This window comes from Pieris rapae, chromosome 1 (genome assembly GCF_905147795.1).
Source record: "Pieris rapae chromosome 1, ilPieRapa1.1, whole genome shotgun sequence".
Lineage (NCBI taxonomy): Eukaryota > Metazoa > Arthropoda > Insecta > Lepidoptera > Pieridae > Pieris > Pieris rapae.
This window is the reverse complement of record NC_059509.1, coordinates 6578810-6602778: the sequence shown is the minus strand read 5'-3', so window position 1 is coordinate 6602778 and position 23969 is coordinate 6578810. Positions and strand designations below refer to the sequence as shown.

The 23969-nt window shown below is 32.4% G+C and overlaps 1 protein-coding gene across 4 annotated transcripts in view; it reads right to left on the bottom strand.

Moving 5' to 3' along the window:
• The window catches only part of LOC110995789 (agrin), a 111278-nt gene that overhangs the window by 10836 nt on the left and 76473 nt on the right, over nucleotides 1-23969 (bottom strand). For 2 of the 4 annotated variants that reach the window (XM_045628119.1, XM_045628135.1), the window contains exons 2-12: nucleotides 16927-16962; nucleotides 13918-14127; nucleotides 13606-13818; nucleotides 11073-11297; nucleotides 9718-9933; nucleotides 9412-9633; nucleotides 7065-7168; nucleotides 5638-5746; nucleotides 1299-1538; nucleotides 735-1037; nucleotides 159-311 (exon numbers count right to left, since the gene is read on the bottom strand). In XM_045628119.1, the coding sequence (XP_045484075.1) occupies nucleotides 159-311; nucleotides 735-1037; nucleotides 1299-1538; nucleotides 5638-5746; nucleotides 7065-7168; nucleotides 9412-9633; nucleotides 9718-9933; nucleotides 11073-11297; nucleotides 13606-13818; nucleotides 13918-14127; nucleotides 16927-16962 (2031 nt within the window). Of the gene's footprint in view, nucleotides 1-158; nucleotides 312-734; nucleotides 1038-1298; nucleotides 1539-5637; nucleotides 5747-7064; nucleotides 7169-9411; nucleotides 9634-9717; nucleotides 9934-11072; nucleotides 11298-13605; nucleotides 13819-13917; nucleotides 14128-16926; nucleotides 16963-22983; nucleotides 23807-23969 lie in introns of those variants that run through there. The other 2 variants (XM_045628101.1, XM_045628195.1) reach the window with 2 other exon arrangements.

Sequence of the window (23969 nt, the reverse complement as noted above, 5' to 3'; positions counted from 1 at the left end):
CCCACGGGATGAGCTTTCTGTTTTGCATTTAAAATGTATTTTATATTTTGGGATTCGTATTTCGACTAAATGTAGCATTAACGATTACATTGTTTTTAAAAACACAGAATTCATATTATTTTATATAATTGCATTTATGGTATATAAGTTTAGCTTACTTTTCGGACAACATCTGGCCGCTGTGAGTGTGATGTGGCAGTAGCTCCCCAGAGGACAGTCCTGTCGATGGGGCCCGTTCCCGCAGTCTATTTCAAGACCCGTAGATAAATCGATCATTGCTTTGCTGTTCCCACAAGGCCTGACTTCCATGCCTATAAATTAGATACTGCTTAGTGTTTTGGTAAATAATGTCTGCCACTGTATGATAATCTAGTAAAAGCAAATCGGCAAATTAAATTTATAAATCGATAAGCCAAACGTAGTAGTAGAATGATTTCTTTTTCCTGAAACTATTATTTTTATCTTTGGTCTGTTATTTAAAATAGTTGCTTGATTCTGGTAAAAGGATTAAAATAAATAAGTTTATATTTTGACTACAGCGTTGTAATAACAATGAAATTTTGTTTAAGATATATTAATTTAAATCTATGTTTGTGATCCCCTCAAGAAACTAAACAGTTTACGAAAAGGCAGTTTGTACCTAAAATTTAAAAAAATAAGCCAAACATCACAGCTAGGTTCCGGTTCTAAAATTGTTTAAAGTATTTAGAATAAATTATATAAGCAAAACAAACCTTTACATAAATCCAGCGGTCGTAATCTAAGCTCTAATTGCTTCTGGCATCCCTCCTTCCGCATCGCGCACAAACTTGGATAAAGTCGAAAGTCGGACGCACAGACCGGAAAATATTCATCTTCCGTTGGACATTCGAAGAGGCAAGAGCAACGGGGATAGCCGTCTACACCGATTTCACAGCTGGCGTCAAAATCGCAACGGATATCGCGGCAAGCAGATGCACTTGTCGACTCCCCATCCGTTGCACCCAAAGAATCCGTAAACTCTTGCTCAGCCTCGGTTGTAGTCATCGCGGTTGTTGCTACTCGCGTCAAGCAAATATTTGCGTGTTAGTCAAGCGATAAAGCGGAAAGTTAGTTAATTGATCCGGATAGGTCGCTTTATTGGAATTACAGCCAACAACCGAAGTTGATGGCGGTCCGATAGTAACTATTTTGTTTGCGATCGTACAAAACTTTTAGTATAATGATGAGTATATAAGAGAGGTTAGTCATACTATAGAAATATTTAATATGATTAAAGTCATACATAGTTCATGCGTTAACATTAAAACACTACTTACTCATAGCTATAGGTGGTACAACAGCAAGTCTATCTTTGCAGTCACCATAGAAAATAACGTGAAGTTTCGTCGGTGGTGGCACTCCACATGCTGCCTTTTGAAGTTCGCATTCATTGGGATATGTTTGCATAGAACTGCTACATACTGGTTCATGAGGAGCGCCCATACAATCGGTGGGACACAAGCATTCTCCAGCTACACAGTGGGCCCCAAAAGAGCACTGCACTCCCTCACATAAAGCTGAAACAAAATAGAAAACGTACGAAAACTAAAAACGCGTTAAGACAATAGTGTTCCCTCGTTATTTCATTACATTCTCCGGACAGATATGTTTAGATTTTTGTTTTCCGCAATGAAGAATGGAGGAAGAGACCGTGAAAATTTAATAACGATTGTTTGCTACTTTCCAACAAAATGAAATCCTCGTGAACGCGGTCGATTACCGCTTCGCGAAAAGCTGGTTGTGAAGAATTAAAAATTATTTTAGCTTGGGGAGAAAAAAAGAAATTTGGAAAGGTATGTCTGTTAATTAAAACTTTTAGATAGCTTGGCCAGAACCAGATAAATTTCTGAAAGGGTTTAGCCATTTATTTCATAATTACAAAATTATGATTACTTTACAATGTATATCTTTTATACATTGTTTGATACACACATTTGACACATAAAATATAAATGTAGCCCGAGCGGCCTTAATTGAAAAATAATTACGTAAATGGACTATAATAATTAATTCATATATAATGTCCCTTTAATTTCACTTCGACCATAATGGTACTATTTTTGCTTTTTTGATTTGTCTATGAGAATGAGTAATATCTCGTGAATTAACATTAATATGAAAAATTGTCGGTGGATTTATTCGCTCTTAAATGCGTTTTACTTAGTAGTAATTTCGTATAAAATTCATCTCATATTTTGATTTTTAGTATTTGGAATGGAAGAGAAGATAATACAACCTATGTATTAGTCCGAACTAAATGTTTTTTATTTCATTAGTAACTAACCTGTATAACCGCTTGTTTGTACATTTTGTCAATATATTGAAACATTATTATTGTTGTATAAAAAAAATATATAATAATTCACTCGCTGGTTTATAATTGCATATCAAAATGTCATTAGGAGGTTGATTACAAAGTACTATAAATTACAATATATTTAATTCATGTATAGTCATAAAATTAATTTCACGTATTAATTAAATTTCGCCTATTTTATTTAAGCGTTTTTTTTGCCTACTAGGTCCTTCCATAGAATACGTTTAGATAAATATATGAATTATCATGATATGATTAATCAGACGAAAATGTACAGTTACTTAGTGTTATATTAGCTGTTAGACCCACGTTCATAATCCCCAAAACTTTATCCCGATGGCACATAATACGTTAATATTAAAGTTCTGATGCCACTTCACAGTTTCATAATATCCTTTGTTGTCCCTGTTTCATTATTACTCATATGTTGACGAACACTAATTAAAATTTTGGACAATCTCTTAATGCCCAAAAGTAAAGTTACATTACCCTGAAGTTTGGTTGGTTTGGTTTAATAATATCAGGTAATATTCCGCCGCAATTCACTCTAATTTAAACAATAATAAAACTTGTTTTCTGTGCTCCTTACTATCTTACCTGCCTATTATTAGAAGCAGTACAGCCGTGAATATTTTACATTTTCATAAAACCTTCTTTTAAATATCTATTACTTTAAAACATATCAACTAAGTAGAATAGTATTTGTAACATTTTATCAATGTACTTTATTATACAGCATCTAGCATATTTAATTTAATTAATGTTAAGTACTCCTAGCATAATGAATACTGTTGTTTAAACTTTATGATTATTTATTCAAAAAATAGTACGTATACCTGCTAATACATTTATCACGAAAACAATTTTTACAAATGTGAGAAATTAAAGATGGCGTTACAATTTACAGTAATTTTCTCGTGCAATTAGTAACCGCATTTAAAAAGGACGAGGCTGGTATTGTTCACGTTTAATATAATTATCCCAAGTCTTTATAATTTGGTTAAATGAAAGGAAAATGAACCTATTAATGAATCACGTTTTGTTATGACATACCTATTATATGAAATACATATATTTTTAATATCTATAAAATTATGGTCTTATTCGGTAATAGTAGTTTTTTATCAAGCAGTTTTGTACCGCTACTTTGGTAAGAAATTGAACTTGAGAATGATATACAATTTACTTATGAAATTATATAATGTATAAAACATAAAAAAACCTAGAAACAAAAACTAAGGACTAAAAAATTAAACAGAAGTAAAGACTGGTGCTAGAGTGCGCAGAAAACAATCGTCTAGTATTGGGCACAGAAAATATTCTGTATATATACACAAAAGGAGATGACAGTTGACAAATTAAACATCTCTGTTTCTGTCACTTTGTAGTCGAATATAAATTTCAGATATGAAAACATTGACTGTAAAATTATTGAATATGATAATTGAAATAAATTGGTTTTTATAATAATTATTTAAAAATGATTTTATTAAATTTATCGGTTATTACTACATTTAAAGGTTACCAGCTACGCTACGGAATAAAAAGCAGTAAGGTACAAGATTTTACATTTGTACTATTTTATAAGTGATAAAGAAATTTCAGTCGTTTATATATTAAATAAAAGTAAGAAGAAGTATGACGAGATGAACACTGATTCTTCGAGTATTGGAGAGGCATTAGAAGAAGAATATATAAAACGAATTGTTAATTAACCAATAAAAAATTACACTTACGCATAAGAATAATGCTGTATAAATATAAGCTTCATATATTGATATATTCTTTAGTCTTCCTTTTTTGTTTGTACTACTGTGTATACTCCTTGTATACACTTGTTTATACTATAGACATTACGTCATAGTCGTCTAGCTGCATAATTTCACCCATTCAGTAACATCGGTTCAATACTAATAATTAGGATTTACGGCTAAATCTATTCAGTTAAGGTGTATCCAACCGTACAATATTGCCTAGTCTAAATTGATTGACTGCAATAGCTTATCGCAAAGGGCAAGTGTGGAATCTAAAGAAACTAATTAAAATATTTATTTGTGTAAATTTATGAGTGTTTAAGAATGAGGGCCACTGATCCCTGTTTTAGACGCTCACCACCACTTTGTGGAACCAGCTGCCCACTGAAGTATTGCCGAACCAATTCGACTTAGGGTCCTTCAAGAGAAGAGCGTACCAATTCTTAAAAGGCCGGCAACGCACTCGCGAACCCTCTGGCATTGAGTGTCCATGGGCGGCGGTATCACTTAACATCATTGTAAATGCGGTTACTAATTGCACGAGAAAATTCCTGTAAATTGTAACGCCATCTTTAATATCTCACATTTGTGAAAATTGTTTTAATGATAAATGTATTAGCAGGTGTACGTACTATTTTTTGAATAAACCAAACAAAGTTTAAATAACAATGTTCACGAAGCTGTCATTTGACGGCTTATAAGAAGAACTGCTTCATAATTCTTAACCTAAATGTCAGCAGGCCGAGGCGGTTTACATGTTGTGGTTGGCTGATTAACCAGTTGGAGCAATTCATTGAACGCCATGGCAAGAGTTAATAGTTCAGTCGAATCGACCGTATGGGCGGAAGATTCGTCGGAGACCGTTTCATGTGAGGAGGCCTCTACCTCTTCTACTGACGTTATTGGATCTAGATAATTGAATTGAATTACTATAACTGATCTAATTAAAGGTAATAATTATTTTGTATATATGCATTGATATGTTTATGATCAAAAAAATGTTTTTCCTATCCAATATCCTTCCTAAAACGCTGGCTGGCCACCATGCGTATCCTTGACCCTGGTCTTGTTGGCTGAAACCAGGGTGGGTGATGCCTTGTATGTTGGCTAGATCTGGTAATGAGTGATGCCTTGTTTAAAGTTGTCGCAATCTAAAACAGCGCAAGGAACGCGCTGGAATCGGTATGGCCGTATCGGCGCAAATTTATATATTGTAACAAAAATATTAAATATGTATAAGATTAGAATATTAATTATGTTTCAGATTCATATTTTATATGATGGCCTGTAGTGATTTCATAGTCTTTATTATTTTGTTACAGCAATGGTGTTAGTGTCACCTGCAACTGTCAATTATGATATCAAAGACAAATTAGTTTAAAACCGTTAATATGACTAGTTTATTTAATTTTTCAATGTTGTTATATCTATAATTAACGACTATTCAATGGTCAATAATAATTATAACTCCATAGTCATTATTACTATTGAAAGTTATTGACCATAATACTAAAATCCTAATCCTAGATTCAGGTAAGTACTTACCACAGTCGCCATTATAAGCCAGCCGGAGGTCACTCTGCTCTCGACATGCAGTTGAGTCTAATTTACACTGAGATCTGTATGTTTGTCCATCATTTCCACATACTACATCCTGTCAAAAACCAGCAATTGATAAGAAAAAAAGAACTATTCTAAAATTACACTCGAATTATCTCTTCAAAATATGCAAACATATTTTGCATATTATAAATAATTATATATAATATAATTATATAAATTATATTATATATAATTATATTATATAAATTAATAATATACTTATTAAAATGTTGACTTTTAAATCAATTATATTACCTCATTTAAAAAAAACTTAATTCAATAGTATATAAAGCTAAATGCAGTTCAAGCAAAAATACTAGAGTGGTAATCATGACATTTGCATCCAGTAGATACCAAAATAGATTATAGTTATAGCTAAACATTTTTTAAAAGCTTTTCCCCGATTTTGGATATTCACTTTACAACTGTCATAATATCACGCTAATAACGCGCCGAGAATGCATGACACATACAAAAATGTTTCAACACGGGATCAACATATCTCTTGATTAAATATCGATGCAGCCAGAGTATCAATCTAGTAGCAAAATAATAATTAGTGTATAAAATATAATTGGCTTAATTGAATTTGGTAAAATTAAAACAGAAGCACAGAAGACTGGGCAACATTTAATGTATATCATTCATGATATATAATTAATAATATTAATGTATTGGTTATCTATTAGTAAATAGCATTACGCGATTTCGTAATACAACTCGCCTATATTTAAAATTTTTTCTAAATTTAATAAATTTTCTTGTATATTCTTATTATTCTTATATAAATTTAATAATATCTACATATCTACTAAATATTAATATAGATTTGTATAAAATAAGACAAAAACAATTGCAGTACAGAATTAACAATTTTTAGGCTTTTATGTATCGGTTGGTAATAAAATATGAGTTTTACAAACTGTTTAAAAATTTTTCTAAATTTAATAAATTTTCTTGTATATTCTTATTATTCTTATATAAATTTAATAATATCTACATATCTACTAAATATTAATATAGATTTGTATAAAATAAGACAAAAACAATTGCAGTACAGAATTAACAATTTTTAGGCTTTTATGTATCGGTTGGTAATAAAATATGAGTTTTACAAACTGTAATAAAGTCCTAATGTACCACCTAAAGCTATTAAAATACGAGTAATAATAAGATAAAATAATAGTAAGCTCTCTGCATCTCAGATTTTTTTAGAATTTTGAGAAACGCAGGATTTCTCGCGACGTATTATTTTACCGTACAAGAGAGTGTTAAATGCGTATTAACAAAACGTTACTTGGTCCAGCATGAGAGTGCCTTAATAGTTGAAATGGAAAAGTTATGAAGAATAAAGTCTTAATTATTCATACCTGAGTATCAGTGCAATTGTGGATACAGCGACATACAGGGCGACCAGTTAGGACGTCCACCTCACAGTCACCGCCGCCAAGGCAAACGATATCTCCACATGTTACTAAAAAAAATATGCTTATGCCAGTGTTATTTGAAATATATTTCTATATTGCTCTAGCAATTAATTTATATTCTTAGTTTGTTATTAAAAATTATCAACAATTAAAATTATTCACAATTAACAATTAAAAATTTTTTCATGTCATATACATATTATTTCTAGTTTGCCAAGAGTCAAGCTAGAAATAATATGAACGAAATTTACAAAGATTTATTTTTTGCCTTGAGCAATGGCAATAAAATCACTCCACCAAAGAGACCACTATCTTTGAAATTGAATGAAGTCTCAACAGACTTTGTTCAAAATATCTAAGTCGTAAATCTGTCCATCAACGTCGTTCCAAACGAAGCAAAATATTCTTAAAACTAAAGTAAAAGTCTTAGAAAGCGATTCTCAAAGTAGCAAGCTAAACCCTCTGAAAGAGATTTCATTAAAATATGAAAGCTATTACTGAAGGATAGCGTCGTTCAATATTGATTCAATAACCAATAAGATTGTGTAAAATTAATCCTTTGTCTCCGCCCATTAATCCGTGCCTCTTTTCATTATTCACTGGAGCCGTTTTAATCACTAATTGACATTTCAACGAGCGCAGTGGCTGATGGATTTCATGCTACTAATCAACGCGTTTCTATGTGATGTGAATTAGCCATTCAAATTAAGGGCCAAGTTGATATCGTACCTGAATACCATTAAAGTCTACATTAACCTGTCCAATTCGATAGACCTAGAGACTAATTAGTGAACGTTAAAAGTAGTATTAATAGCGATTTTGTTCGCTAACGGTTTTAATCGTCTGAACATGTACGTGATTTTTTACATTGTTTTATTATATCGTCTGGATATTAAAACAAGCTCGCTCTTTATAAAAGCATTTTTATGCCAAAGGAATCCTGTGCGTATTTTATTGACAACTTTATAAAAGACGACGACTTTCATCACGGGAAATTGATAGCGATTTTTCTTCCGAGAGAATTTTATAATTGATTTCATCTTTACTTTTACATTCGCTGCGGAAAGCGGGGCTTAAATCTGAATGACTGATGAAAATATCCTCAGGTACCGCTTTTTATATTAGCGAATAACAAAAAGGTTAGTGAAAATTGTTTGAATGGTGCTTTTGAAAAGATTCTTATGATAGACGACCCAATAAAATCCTCCACGAGTGTTTTATTAAGTTTCTAGGCAAGGTAAATAATATTTCATGTAAGTAATACTCTTTGACATAAATATTTTTTTATAGAAGGTTACAATAAATATAACCTTTGGTTAATTTTATATCATTTACAGGATGTATGTGAATTCCGAACAAAATGTACTATTAGGAACATATGTATATTGTATATACTATTTTGTACTAACACATCTTAGTGTTCTTTATAAAAACTTTTAATATGTATGTAGCTCTTTCTGCCATTCATGTTCTCGAATCATTAATAATATTCATTTGAATCTTTACTATTTCTATACTGCTTGAATGGTGAGGATTCACTGCTCATTAAATTTTACGTTGAAAAAGTTTAAACTGGCAGCAAAAAAAATTCCGCTGCAATTCGACATAAAACTGCTTAGTTTCTAAAATATTATCTTAGTTGAGTGCAGTGTCTCATTTAGTTGGCACCGGTTCAAATCTAAAGTATAAAATATATTTGATAAAATAAATATTTTCTTTAAGAATTTAAATTTTATCAAGTTTAACTGTAAACTTGCCATTTTAAATTTTAATATATATTTGATTATGCTTTGATGGTTTTCTTTTAGCCTATTTAATCTTATAGTCGCTATTGTGACTAGTAAGATTTTTATGTAGAAATCTCCTATACAAAGTCTCATAACAATTAGGCCTCTTATTTGGGATAAGCACCTGAGCGTAAAAGTATTTCATGACACATTTTTTTTCTTCAATTTATCCCTAATGGGAAAGGCAAAGGACTTTAGTCCATACAGCCAGGATTTCATGACACAATTCGACATTCGAAATTCGAATGATACTTGTCAATGACAACGAGTATATTCGCCATTCAGTCTATGTATTGTTGGAAATAATTGCGAACTTCGTTCAATAGTTTTTACTATTTATTTGTTTATTTATTTATATACATTTTTTTTAATAATAAAAATATTATGTTTAATAATAAACTATTAATATATCTCGTATTATAAATTACAATTGTAAATTGGTCACACGTGAAAATTTTCCTTTTCCGTGAAAAAGTAACTCAATAAAGACATAATATACTTACAGCAAGTACCATTATAAAGGACTTTGAGTTGATGTTCCCCGATACCCTCTTGACAGGCGTGCATACGCATTTTGCACTCGCTTCCATATGTATTGTGGTCTGTTGCACACACGGGCGCTAGACTGGAGTCACAAACAGGACAAGAACAACGCGCAGTGCCACCGTGTGCTATGCAAGCTCCTCCCCAGGGACAACTTGCTTGGGCACATGGGTTTTCTTCTCCTGTTGAAGAAAAAGCTATAATTTATTGTCACTCATTACATAGAAAGAAAGGGGGTTATTTTAGAACAGAAGAACGCTACATACCACAAGCACCCATATAAGCAACTCGAATCTCCCGGTTCTCTAAACACGCAGCTCGGTGCAGCTGGCAAGGGTTGTCATAGGTACGACTGTCACTTCCACAGACTGGTCTCATCACCTTCTCACATTCTGGACCACAGCCGCATACAGCGACTCCACGTGCATCTAAACTGCATAACTCTCGCATACTGCACTTGACAGATTCGCACGGATGTTGGGCTACGACAAATCAATACAAAACTTCGATTATCATTCTATCGACCATATTTTATACTGAGACCACACATATTTTATATTTAGACCAATAACATTATTTAATAAATCATAATGTCAATCTTAATCGGGTAATAAAATCCCATTAAAGCTATATTTTTAAGGTATTGCTATTTTTCTCTTTTGAAGTTTTAAAAATAAGATGACTGAAGCAATTTATCACTGCGGAAATTGTTGTAGATTGTATACAAACCTTAAGTCGGCTTGATTGGTAAACATATTTATATATCTTCTGAAGTAAGACTTAATTTAGATTTTCAAATAAATAAGCTAGAAGAAAGGTGCTTGATACTTTAAAACTATTGTTATTTAATACTTTTTACTGTATTCGAACCTTGAGTGATTCTCTATGTTTGTTCTTAAGAAATAAATAATGCAATATTGATAATCATATCCGAGAATTCATGATCAGCAGTTGAATATAAAACCTCTAAACCTACTACTAGCTATTAAATACTATATCATATGCTCTCTCTTTTCTATTCCCCTTGACAACGTAATAAAAGTCAATAACATTATAAAAGCCAAGAGAAATTTTAATCTCACAAAGACGAAGCAATCATATCTGGTTAAAACAACTGATAAAACACAACAAACGGCCTTTCAAATATTGAGTTAATAACTTTAGATAATTGAATTATATCGTTGCTGTCACAATTCCTTTGGACAGTGCACGCTTGGATGCTCCAATTACTTTCTTTTGAACAAATATCTTACAAACTGTACCTCAATAAGCGGGGGATATTTGTGTTTACGGAGACAGATTTAATTATAGATTAGAGGCAGACATCGAGGTGAATATTTGTTAAACCAAAATATTTTGTTTCAAATTCCTCTTTAGAATAATTCTATTTGGAACTTCAATTTGAAATGTTTTGTTTGACGTAGACAGATTGGAAATATTACGAATGTTATTAATGGGTCACTTAGCTGACTTTAATATTGCAAAATACGTAATATTTTAGTAAATAATATGGAACAAAGGTTTTAGTATCTATAACTTTAATGATTTTAAGTGCTTATATAATCATGAGTATGTTAATTTTAGTATATACGATGAATTAAAAAAAATGGTAAACTATTACCTGATGCGCACTCTCCTCTGTAAGCTATGGACAACTGTTGCCTCGTTCGGCAGGACTCTTGGCGTAGACTGCACTCGCTTATATAGTCTTTGTAATCGGATCCACATACACCTGAACCAGGTTGAACGATCAGATCACACGCAGGGCCACAACGACAAACCGGGGCACGTACCTCATTCAGTTGACACACACTGCCATCAGTGCATTCATGGTCCGCGCAGGGATCTATGTAATAATAAAATTTATTTAGCATAAAAATGTTATACTATATCTTTAAAAGTTTCAATAAATAGTTTTATTAATTTTCGTCCTCAGTACGACTAGTCAAGATATTTTAGTCGCTTTTTTTTAGAAGACAAGTTGCAAAATTCAAACTTGATTATATAATTTGGGGTATAGAAAATTAAATTAATAAAACTAAATATCTAAAAGGATACTATACTAGAGATACTGTGCAATTATGTGTATATTTAAAACCAAAAGGAATTCAATTACAAACTGGTTATAACTTTATTATAATTAGGTATGTATACTCATATTTTATGTAAAATTATTCCTCTACAAACATTTGTTATTATTCTAAAATTGTCGAACACGTGTACCCTCTGGATAAACTTCTGTTGACTTAACGAACAACTGTCTCGACTTTCATACATTGTAGACATTAGTATTCGCCGGAAAACTTTTAAATTATTTTCACAACGTTTCTACGTTAGACTACGTGTTCCGAAAAAAATAAAACGCGAATGCGTTTTTAACTGTTTTCATAGATACTTCGATCCTACTAGGGCGATTCTGTTTTATTATATATAGTCCGGTCAAATTAGACTAAAAAATAGGGGTGAGGTTACAAAAATTCCCACTTGGCTAAATATTGGTAGAATTGTTCAATACACTATTATTAAGGAAATGTGAAAAGCCCTCATCGATTCGGCACGTACAAAAAAAAATACTCGGTGTCAAGGGTCACAAAAACGCTTTTTTGCGATTTTCAGCAAAATGGTAAGATTTATCATAAAATTAGCTCTGTCAAAAATTGTAGTTCAGATAATTATCTACAAAAATGTCTATATACTTTTTTCCTAAGAGCCACCGTTTTTGAGATATAACGACTCAAAAAGTTAGTTTTTGCACGTGCCGGATCGATGAGGACTTTTCACATTTCCTATATAATAGTGTATTGAACAATCCTACCAATATTCAGCCAAGTGGGAATTTTTGTGACCTTGGATTTCTAAATTGACCGGACTAATAATAGACATACTTCTATTTACGTATATATGGATGCACACAAAGAATTTAAAATTCGAATAATTAGTTCCTGAAACAAGCGCGATTAACCAATCGAAAGCAAACACGCGTTACAATTTTAGTATAGGTTATATATTTATTGGTGTGGTATCAAATTCTCATTATTATAGAAAGTGATAGATCATATAGGACTATTTATATCAATTGAAAAATCTAACTAGACCACACGTGATTTTTCTATAGACAAATAATTGCTAATCGAGAATCGACACGTTGAACTCGGTGAATAAACTCTCAAAGTAATTGAAGTAATTCTTTGTTATGGGACAAAACAAATACTTGAGTAACATATATTTCGTTGATATAACAAAAGCAATAAAATGAGGTCGGAGAAATTAAAATACGTCCTTTACTTTAAGCTTGAACTCAATTTGATTTCCAAAGAATAAAAGCATCCAAGTGCGACATAATTTCTCATCTCAAATATTTCAAAGTCCAAGACGAACCATTTAATGTAGGTATAAAAGCGAGCTAGTAAGGTAAACAGTAAATCTCTCAAAGGACTGAATGTGCGGGCACTCGGTACAAAATTAGTTTAAATCGAACCGTCTGGGACAATTCTATAAAAAGATTATACATGCTTCATTGTTATATTAAAGAAAGTTTGAATTAAGAATCTGTTTTCCTTGCGAGACTTCAAAGAATCTCTGTCAAGATTTTTCCTTTGCTTTTACTTTATAAAAACTGGAATAAAAGAAATAAATGTTGGACATTTCTCTTTCATTTATATTTTAGTTTTATTTCGTTGTATTTAATTACAGCTATAATCGAATAATAAAACCCAACTTTATTTCTTTACTATTAGATATTGCGAGCCCTCTGGCATTAAGTGTCCATGGGCGAAGGTATCACTTAACAGCAGGTGAGCCTCTCTTGCCCGTCCACCCCCTATATATACATTTATTTATTTATTTGTGACTACTGTCACAACATAACATAAAGGGATTAACAAATATTTACGCAAAGTTCATTTCCATAATTTCTGGCATGTACAATGTGGCATAAAGACAATAATTAACTGGCAAAAGTACTGCTTGCTGCCAGTGATATTGTAAGAAATAGTTAGATCTAATTCTAAATATTCAAATCCATTACTGTGTATGATTGATTTGTATCTGATATTAATTCTAAAAGTAGCAGCAGTGGAATAATATATAATGGTAGCTTATCTTGTTAAATAAAATAAATAAATCTTATAATAAGCTCTTTAAATTTTCCGTACCGCATTTTCCATGATATTTCACTGTGATATTAAGCTGGTTGTCGCAAGCGTGTTTATGGACGTGGCACTCTGAGGGGTATTCTCTGCCGTCAGATCCGCATACCACCTTTCGCTTTTGACAATTCCGAGGACACCGACATTCAGCCTGGCCAAAGGTCGCAACACAACGTGTTCCAGGTGGACAGGTCATAGTACTACAGGGCTCCCCGGTTTCTATACATGAAAAACATCTTTATAATACCTGTACAATGGTATAACAAACATGGGATTATATAATTATTAATAACTAATACATAGCGAACAATAACTTACCACATTCACCCTCATGCTTGACCCGTAAGTTTAATCTTCGTTCGCAAGCCTCCTTTCTTAGGAAACAATGGTTTCTGTATGTCCGACCCGCGGTGGAACAAACCGGCGTTGCTGCTGATGGGCAGCTTGTAGGGCAAGCGCAGTGGGCACGGCCATCGCCTAATGACACACATTCAGCTCCCCAACGACAAAACGTTTTTTCACAGGCCTCTATGGAGAAAAAGTTTTGCCATAAATGCTCTGTACTTTAATAACCACACAACTCATAAAGAGTATAATATTGAAGTTTATATATATCTATAGTTTGTATATATCTCTAAAGCCAATAGGGAACTAGAACTAGCCTGTATATAAGTTATTTAGCTTTATACTACTTATAAAAACAGTTAAACACTTTTATCAACTAATTACTAAATCGTGTCGGGTTAAGTATGTATATTTATAATGGAACTACTCACTATGAAATAGATATAAAGTTTTATAATTTTATAAAGCACATGTTGTCTATAAGCTATATCACCTAGATAAACCATATTTTGATAAATGATAGCATTCATACTACTTATTATGTAGCTGTGACACTTTTGATATAATTGCACGTACCTAGTACGGTTCAAAGAATTACAATAATAAAGTATTTATTGAGAATTGACGGGTATGCAATGCAATTAAAATGGAAAACATTCATTCCTTTCTGAAATTACTTATTTAAATTAAGTCTTTCGAAAACCATTTAGCACTCGTTCGTAATTACATAAAACGTAAGGTTCTTAAGAACTACTACAAATATACAAAGTAAATAGTTTTTCTAGTTTTTATTTAAATTTGGAAATGTAATTGCTTCAAAATATTATCAATTTTCTTAATAATATAACTAATTGAACTTTGAAAAGACGTGATTTCTTAGCGAATCCTTAACTCAATTACCTAGTCTATTTCCAATTTTCAACCGAGGCGTCGTTGGAGCCGTGACTAAATTATTAAGACACGGTAAAGTAAGGTACGAATATCCGTTTTGCCACCGCATTGTATTCACTGGCTTTGGAAATTGTCGATCTCTATCATCTAGTTAAAATTCTAAGGCGTGTTTACCGTGGGAAATCTTTTTATCTTTAGCTTTTCATATATATATTTTTTTGTTTGAGAATTTAGAAAACATTGTATTTCTCATTCTATATTACTGCTACTATCTTTTGGATATCAATTTGTTAAAAATATAAATAGCATCCATAGCTCAGTTGGTAATATAATATGACATAATTTAGTGATCACTCGGCCGTTCTTCGCAACAAAATATTTGTTTGAGTTTAAATAGATACATCTTTATTTGTTTGTTTCCTACTGATTACCGAGAGAAACTAAACTTTGATAAACTGCTGGCATATAACATACCATTACATCGTCGTACTCTTTTGACCATAATACAACAGTAAGGTACAGTATTAACATAAACCGTCAAAGACTGAATAAATTTTTCAAAGTGAGATTACTTCAAGCATCAAGATTCAACCGCGAACTCATTTCCTCGACTTTTATGAAAGCTTCAGATGAATCCGCTTAAGGAAAGAAAGCAGCCGGAAATAACAATTTTGTAAGAAACAAACAAAGTGTTAGGAAGCGAATCGTTTGGTTCAATATAAATGGAGCAGGAGGGGAGATAAAAGTGATGGTGAATTTGAATAGAAGAAAATTAGTAAATTAGGAAACTGTTGCTGGTGCCCAAAGGCCAAGATAGAAAATTGTTTATAGAAAATATATTTTTTTATTAGAAAACTTTTTTTTATTGATAAAGCTTGCCAACGCTCGGCACATTGATACATTGGTAAAAACAAACACAAAATACAATGCTTAATGTAACAAGCACTTAAAGGCAAACATGGCATACATTTAGAGATCATACAAATATCAATAAAAAACATTATTAAACAAAACATTACAAAAAAGAAACAATTACTAATCATATAATTAAAATTACAAAAAACTAAACAAAAATCGATTTTAAAGTATGAGGGGAGCAACTATGGATGTTCACACTTAGCTCGTTTATCAGAATGCTTAATCTCGACATAAACGAATCATTCATGATCACGCGAATAAATTCTGATTTATATGCAAAATTACTATTTATTATGCGTAGCAATGCTTTTCAATGTTCAACATATTTATAAAACAACGTTAAAATAAATAGCTTCTAAAGTTCAGATGCTAATAACTTTATTAATTAATTACGAGGAAATCATACCGGAGCATTTACTGAGTAATGCGAGCAAAAGCGCTCCCACTGAGTATGAACAAAGCAATTTTGCTGGCACTCTACGTAGTTGGCATGTCACCCGCAACGTACGTGCTTGTGTGAGCCGCAGATAAGCTTTTCTACTCATCTGTACCTTTACACAAAGAATTTCCTCAAATAATTTTTCGAGTTTCAAATTTAAAAGTGCTGTTAATTTCTATGATAGTATTATTTATATATGTGCTTAGCAAATAAAACGCTGAAATTTTATAAAAATTCGTTATTTTGAAGGCAGAAGTACAATGCATTAGGTGGAGAACACGATGAGTTTCGGAATTAAGCTAGGCAAGGTTTTTATTAGAATCAAAAGTTTTATTCCCTTTTCCCTAACTTTATTACTTAATTTATAGAAAATACAATAGTGATCCTACGACCTAAAAATAAATGGGTCTTGTCCTCAGATTACATACGTTTCTCGATCATGTTTATTTTATAGGCATGTTATGTCATCGATAGTAGGGTTTGACATGTTGGTTTTCTTAGAATGTTTGCCTTTGCCGTATGCGCAAGTGCAGTTAGCGCACATATAAAAAAATCCATATAATATATGTTCATATGGATTATTGTGCCATGCGCATGCCCTCAAAAATGAGGGATACACGCTAGAGCCTTTGTTAATAAAATAGTCTTATTTATTTAAGCAAATAATATAAAAGTTATCTCCGTGCTGATGAGAAAGGAATCGTTTCACACTTTAGAAGTCGTAAACTACAAACCTTCGGGGGCCGGTGGTCGTGGTTGGTAATGTAAATCTGTAACAAAGAATAATTGTATGAAAAACAAAACAAGAACGTCTTCTAGATTTTTCTGTCATTCAGTTATAATATTGTTGTACTCAGTAGAACCAAAAGTATAACGCAATAATAAAGTAATTATGAATTAAGGTTTGGGTATGTAAGTTTACTGTGAAATCAAATAATTTATTTCGGTTTATTGTATCTGTTCCATGCAAATATATAAAACTACTACTACTACTGGAATTAGTAGATACTGATATAAATATTTGTTAATATTGCTTAATTTTTTTTAGTTATGTTGTTTATGTTCTGTTTAAATGTACTTCAAAGTCAAGTTAAAAGTTCACGATAAAAATAAAACTACTGTACCAATTTACAAAATCATACAATAAATAAAGTCTTCTTATTACCTTAACAAAATTGTACAAAAATATAATTACGTATTTAGTATGTATGTAGTAAGTATTGTATAGGTATGTAAAATTTCTGTGGTATTCAGGCTTGATAATAGGAAACATAAACGCAAAAGCACGTTTTATAGATTGATGAATAAGTATAAAAGTTAATCTGCAGAAAAGAAAAATTCAAATCAAATCAAAATATCTTTATTCATATAGGTAAACAGGTACACTTACAAACGTCAAGAAATTAAATTAATTATAAATTTACATTTACTACCAGTTCGCAAGGGCGTAGAGCGGGCAAGAAGAACTGGCAAGAAACATTCCGCGACTCTTTTCAATCGCCTAGTTTTTAATACAAATTGTTTAAACTGGAGCAAATCAATCCCAAGGATTAAATGATCCTATCATTTAAGTATTCGTCAATTATATATATATATTTATTTATTTATTTACACTTCGTTGCATTACATAAAAGGAAAAATAATAATAAACATAATTTGATGAAAAGCAACTGGCGGCCTTATCGCTTTGGAGCGAGATCTTCCAGGCAACCACTGCGAGTGAAGGAAAAAAAAACATGGATTACATAAGGTAGGCAAGAAGTGCAAAAATAGATATTACAAATACAATAAAAAGGAAAAAATATACTTAACAGAAACAAAAAAAATTAACTCTTCTGATATAGGATACATAAATATCTGCAAATACACTGTATATGTATATAGCTTAATCTTTATCGAAAGTTAGTTAATCATCATAAGTATTTAATTTTGAACTTGCCATTTCATTATCATGAATATGTTAGATGTCATCATTTAAATACCTACCTTCGTAACATAAAAATGATGAAATAGCAGGCACGCATTAATGATTTTTAAAGCGGGTCTCACATAAACGCGAATGAAACTACAGGACAAATCTGGTTAAGTTATTTGAAGAATAAGAATTGATGTTGATAAATGCCTTATAAATATTTCCAAGTATAAGATAGAATAAAACACGATATTTTAAGAAGTAACCATTTTTCTTTTCATATAAAAGGGGCCAAATCATCATCAGGGCTCATCTGGTGATAAGAGATACCGCCGCCACCCCTAGTCATTACCAGAAGTCTCGCAAATGCGTTGCTGGCTTTTTTATTTAGTTGAATTGGTTCGGAAATACTTCAGTGTGTAAATGGTAAGTGTAGTGGTGCGCGGCAGAAACTGTCTTAAAAATGCTCAATGATGAACGACCGCGACGGATATTAAACATATTAATTTAATATTTAGGAAAATACCACAAAGGTCTTGGCATTAGCATCATTATGCCCTTAAATATAAAATAAAAGAGGTCGGCGGTCGCAACACGGCGTTGGAGTGCGCTATATTGTTTTATTGCAAATTGGATGGAGCCTGGAGGTGTCTCTGTCTTTTACATACGGCTATTAAATTACAAGCGGTGTCCACTCCTGCGGCAAACGAGGCCGATCAGCTAGTTTGTGTTTAGTTATAAATGCTATTTAAGGACCTATCACGTCGCCAAATTCCAAAAACGTGCATTGTTTCAGTCCATTGTTGTCATCGTTTCTTAAAGTAGGGTGTATGAAATGGAAAAAATATATGGTGGAGTTGCGTAGTTTATGGGTACCCATTATGGAAGATCGATACACCTTTAAATAACAATAAATTCTTGACACTTTTCTGACAAATACTTATACAGAATATGGTTTTGAAATTTACACGATATATTTTATAGCAAGCCAAGTAATCCATTTCAGGAAATAAACATTGACAAAACTTCATTAATTTAATGGTTTACATAACCAATTGTTATTACGGGCTGGCGCGCCTCAGTTATCCAGCTCTCCACTGCGCACCGCAGTCTGCCCCGAGACAAAGTAATGTGTTGGGATAGGGCCTTAATACCTGTCTTTAAATTGTATTTTGGGCTATAAATTCTAACAATGATACAAAATTTTTTACTAGTAAACGGGCAAGATGTCCACTCTATGTTAAGTGGAATGGTAGCGAATGCGATGCCGGCCTATTAGGAAGTAGTATGCCACTTGTTTGTAACTTGGATATATCATGACGGGAAGCTCAGTCCACATAACGGTGGTATGCGCCAAAATGAGTCTAAAGAAACGCTTAGTAGTGGAACGTCTATATAAGGTTTGAAGTCTCAACTGACAAATTTTTTTGTTAAATATCATTTTAGTATTTTTATAACTTGTCGTTAATTTATCAATATTTTTACATTGAGACAAACTTAGAAAATATACGTAAAATGCTTTATGTATATTACATACACTAATTCATTTAAATCGACAAATTAGAAGTCTAATATCAGTAAGAGCACATAGTAAAATGTGAAATTGATAGTTAATTAGTAATCGAACTGACTCATAATGCGGATACCATATTTAATATCGCGGCATAGATTAAATCTGCACAGAATATCCGAATACTGGAGTCGAAAACGTTTCAATCGAATAGAAGTAGAAGTTATATAGGAAAGCAAAAGGAAAGTGAAGTGGAATCGATCTACCCGAATCGAGTAGAAGCAGCAATAGCGCCGCAACAAATTGAAATTGATATCATCTCTGGGCAGCGGCCAGCCGGATATTACTGGTGTCAGGCGGCAATCACGCACCGCCAGGTGGGATCTAAATACCCTTCTAACTTTATCATATCGATGTATGATGACAATCACAAAAAAGGTTTTGCGACTGAAAAAATACCTTGTATTGCCCTTGACAGCTTTATGGCTTCCAACACGCCCTAAAAGTTTTATATTGTGTACAAACACAATTTTATGATTAAACGTGTTCTTTAAGGTTTCTCCATATTTTTTGTGTTTATTAACAGCCGTTTCTTGGCAACACATTTTTGATTATAAATATATAATTAAATGACACAGTGCTATTTCTAAATAATACTTTGTTTCAAAGAATATTGCGTAGTCTTAATATATGGGGTGGTAATTAATACTTAGAAAAACACCTGTCTTTATCGTACATGTAACAAATTACACCCTCCGTTACGGAACACGGACTTAGGGATTTGTGGCTAGTCAAGGAAGTATAATTTTTTACTGTTGACGTTCGTAGCTATATGAACTAGCGGCAACAAATATGTTTTATATCTCAAAGTTGCTTATAAGTCTAATAATTTAAGTACTGCACGTGTTACATTACACGCATAAGTTGTATATGGTTTTTGTCAATAATCATAGTAAAATGAATCACAAAGTTTCTCTAAAAATCAACAGCGCTTTGAACGGGATTCCCATGGTCCATGTGGACCCTGTTTCCGCACTTAGACGCTCAATAGTTCCGTTGTACGTAAGGGAATCCTAACATGAAATGGTGAAAGTGATCGTGTCGTGGGCAGCTAATCTCTTGATGATTATGTGGACTTGACAATTAATTCCATATTAAACAATTTTATAAATAATCAAATGTTGCACAAGAAGAATGCTTTCGGTTTCAGCATAGGATAATTTTAGAAAATATATATATATATATAGTATCTAATATCTATAGGATTACTTCGTAATTTTGTATCACGTCCAATGAGTTTCATGATTATTTATACACAGATTAAGGATAATAACATCCTTCAAATATAAATAATCCTAAAAAACATATTAGTACACCAAGCATTAATACAAGTTTGATAACACGTAAAACATATATCACTACGGTTCAATCGTTTAATTAACCAATAAATTACAGTAGTAGGCTTATACTTCACATCGAATAGAACTAGATATTTTGATTTCAATTCAACGCAACCGCCAGAGCCTTGCCCCAAACCCCTAAATCACGTTGGCCATATTTCTTTCTGATTCGTACATTTAAGGCACTATTCATTGTATTCTTGTTAATCCAGTAATCTGCGTGCTAAGAGGCAGTTATTCAAATTCACTATCGTTGTATAAATTATAGCTTCATACTCAATTACTGTATTGTGTAGGACACGGGCGGCTATGCGTGATTTATAATGTTTTTTAATCACCTGTGGGGGGTCGTTCATAATTTGGTGGCTATTTAAAACCATTAAATTTTATTAATTAGCAAGTATATCATGAAATTTGCAATAAATTGATATAATTTGTTTTCATTTATGCGTTAGAGCGGTTCGATGTGATTTATTATGAAATTAATGGTATGATTAGAATTTTAGTCAGTTTGGAAATTGTCTTCGTTTTATTATTTAACTTTTGTAATACGTGGACTTAATCAAAGGATAATAATGGCCCTTGGATTATGGATGGAAAACTACACTGGCTTGGTATAAGAAGTAATCCAAAACAATGGTATTGTTTTCGAGATAAAAATAATAATCTTCAGGGGAGATTTATTAAGCCACAGATCATGGATCAATACTGACTATAACTATAGAATTTTGTGCTCAAACAGTGTGAAAATTAATCGTTCGATTAACCATTCGCGCTCAGCATCCCCAGCTAAGCCGAACGTGACTCGTGAATCAGTGTGCCCGAGCGATGGTGGAAATTAATTCCTTCGACAAAAAAATGCGAAAAATTCGAACAAACCGTTTCGACTTTTCGATGGAGCATTGAATAGAGTTCGAAATGGCACTTTTTTACTTTTGTACAATTGTTACAATTGTCAGTACAACTTGGACGGTTGTTTACTAAACATAACACTATATTGTTTGATTCAGCGTCACCATAAGTGGCTATAATTTGATAATTAATAATACTATCTGTACTACTAACTCTCTCTCTCTTCAACTAGGTACAAAATATTTACACGACACACGTTTTTACTAAAGTTGAATTTTTTTTTTTATTAAGTTTATCTTAGAGGTTGCCTTACGTCATTGTTTTAATGACGTAAGTACGAAGAGTCTGTAGACAGCGTATATATAATTAATACAACTGCAATCTTTTCTACTATAACATTATATCTCAAAAAAAACAAACTGTAATTCTTGTATTTTTAATGATATTTTATATTATAATGATATTTCACTAATCGTTATCTCTGTTTGATTTTGATTAAAACGGTGATTTAATTTAAAATTCATTAGCTTTGTTGCAATTTAAAAATCGTCTACGTGGCGTTCGAAGTGGCACTAAAATAAATGTTCTGTCAGAGAGAAAAATGAGAGCAGCGCCACACTCTCGACCCCTCCTATACTTGTACACCTCACTATTTCATTTCAACTGAATCAACTTTGAATTACAGGTAAAAGTCATACGCATACGTTGCCTTTAATATTAAAATAAAATGCTCCTTATTTCTATGGCTTGGTTATTAAACGTATCGATTTCTTTTTACTTTAGATTTAAGTTTTTCAAAATCTTTACATAAATGTGAACTTGTTCGGTGATTTTCAGTTTCATATTAATAAAACGCCATTGTTGCACTAATTTTAGGCACTAATTTAGGGGTCACCTAGGTTGCTTAATACCTTGCTCATACCATGCTTCGTAACATTTACTGAAGTACATAAAAAGGCAACCTTTTGTTTGTTAGATAAATTTTAGTTGTGAAGAAATAGAATTTATAACTTTTTCTAGTGTCGTTGAAACTTGCTGTTATTCTTAATCTAAGACTTCTAAAAGTCATTCTAAGAGTTTTTAAGAGGAAATAAATGATAACATCTAATATACTTACAGTTATTTGTCAATAGAAACCCTGTAGAAACGCCCAACAAAACTAGAAAAAACAGCAACAACAACACAATAAGGGCTGGTCTACAATAATGTAGCCAGCAATAGTCTTCAGAGTTCGCTACTTGTGGGTTCGATGACCACACACAACACTTCGCACACGAAGTAGAGTCTGCACTGGCAGTTCTAACCACTGCACTATTTCCCTGCTGATTCACTATCACACCCTGGACTTGGGCAGTACTTGTCTGAGAATATGCATTCTTCTCAGACATGCGACCAAACCCAGAGCTTTCATCATCTTGTGAAGAGCCGTATACGCCATAAGACGCCACCATGTCGACCCCTGACAGAGATCTCGTCGTTGCGTTCCCATTTGCAATTTGCACATCATTATTGTCAGAACTAGGCCAACATTCACAGGAACATCGGTTTTCCTTCCTCCTCTGTCTTGCTTGTGCTGCTTCAGATCTTACGATTTGCGTATCAGTTTTCTTCTCTTCCTCTTTCTTAACTTTAACTTCTGGTATAGTCTCATTATTAGTGTGATTTGGTTGTACATTCTTATGGTTTTCTATATACCAATGTCTTTCCTCGGCTCGAAGAGTGGTATCATTGTTGCCCTCGTAGATGTCGGCATAATTTGAAAGGGGATGCGCTGATGGACTGTAGACGGGAACTGAGGTAAGTTGGCCATATCCGTGTTCATATTGTGGTGGCCGACTGTTCGTCGGATAATATGTGGTGGAGACAGGCACGGTGTATTCGTAGCCCGGCCTGTTCATCTTCAGTTCGTATTGCCCTCATTGAAAATTACTTTACTCTAAAATAACATTAATATTTATACAAAACTACATATATTGCTATCCAATTCAAAAATAATTTGATCAATCCCTAAGTAGAAACAAATTGGTTTATATAAGGAAAGAAATGTATAGAGCTGAACCGAAAGGTGAAGTAACTTCGTAGACAAACTTTTGAGATTTTGTT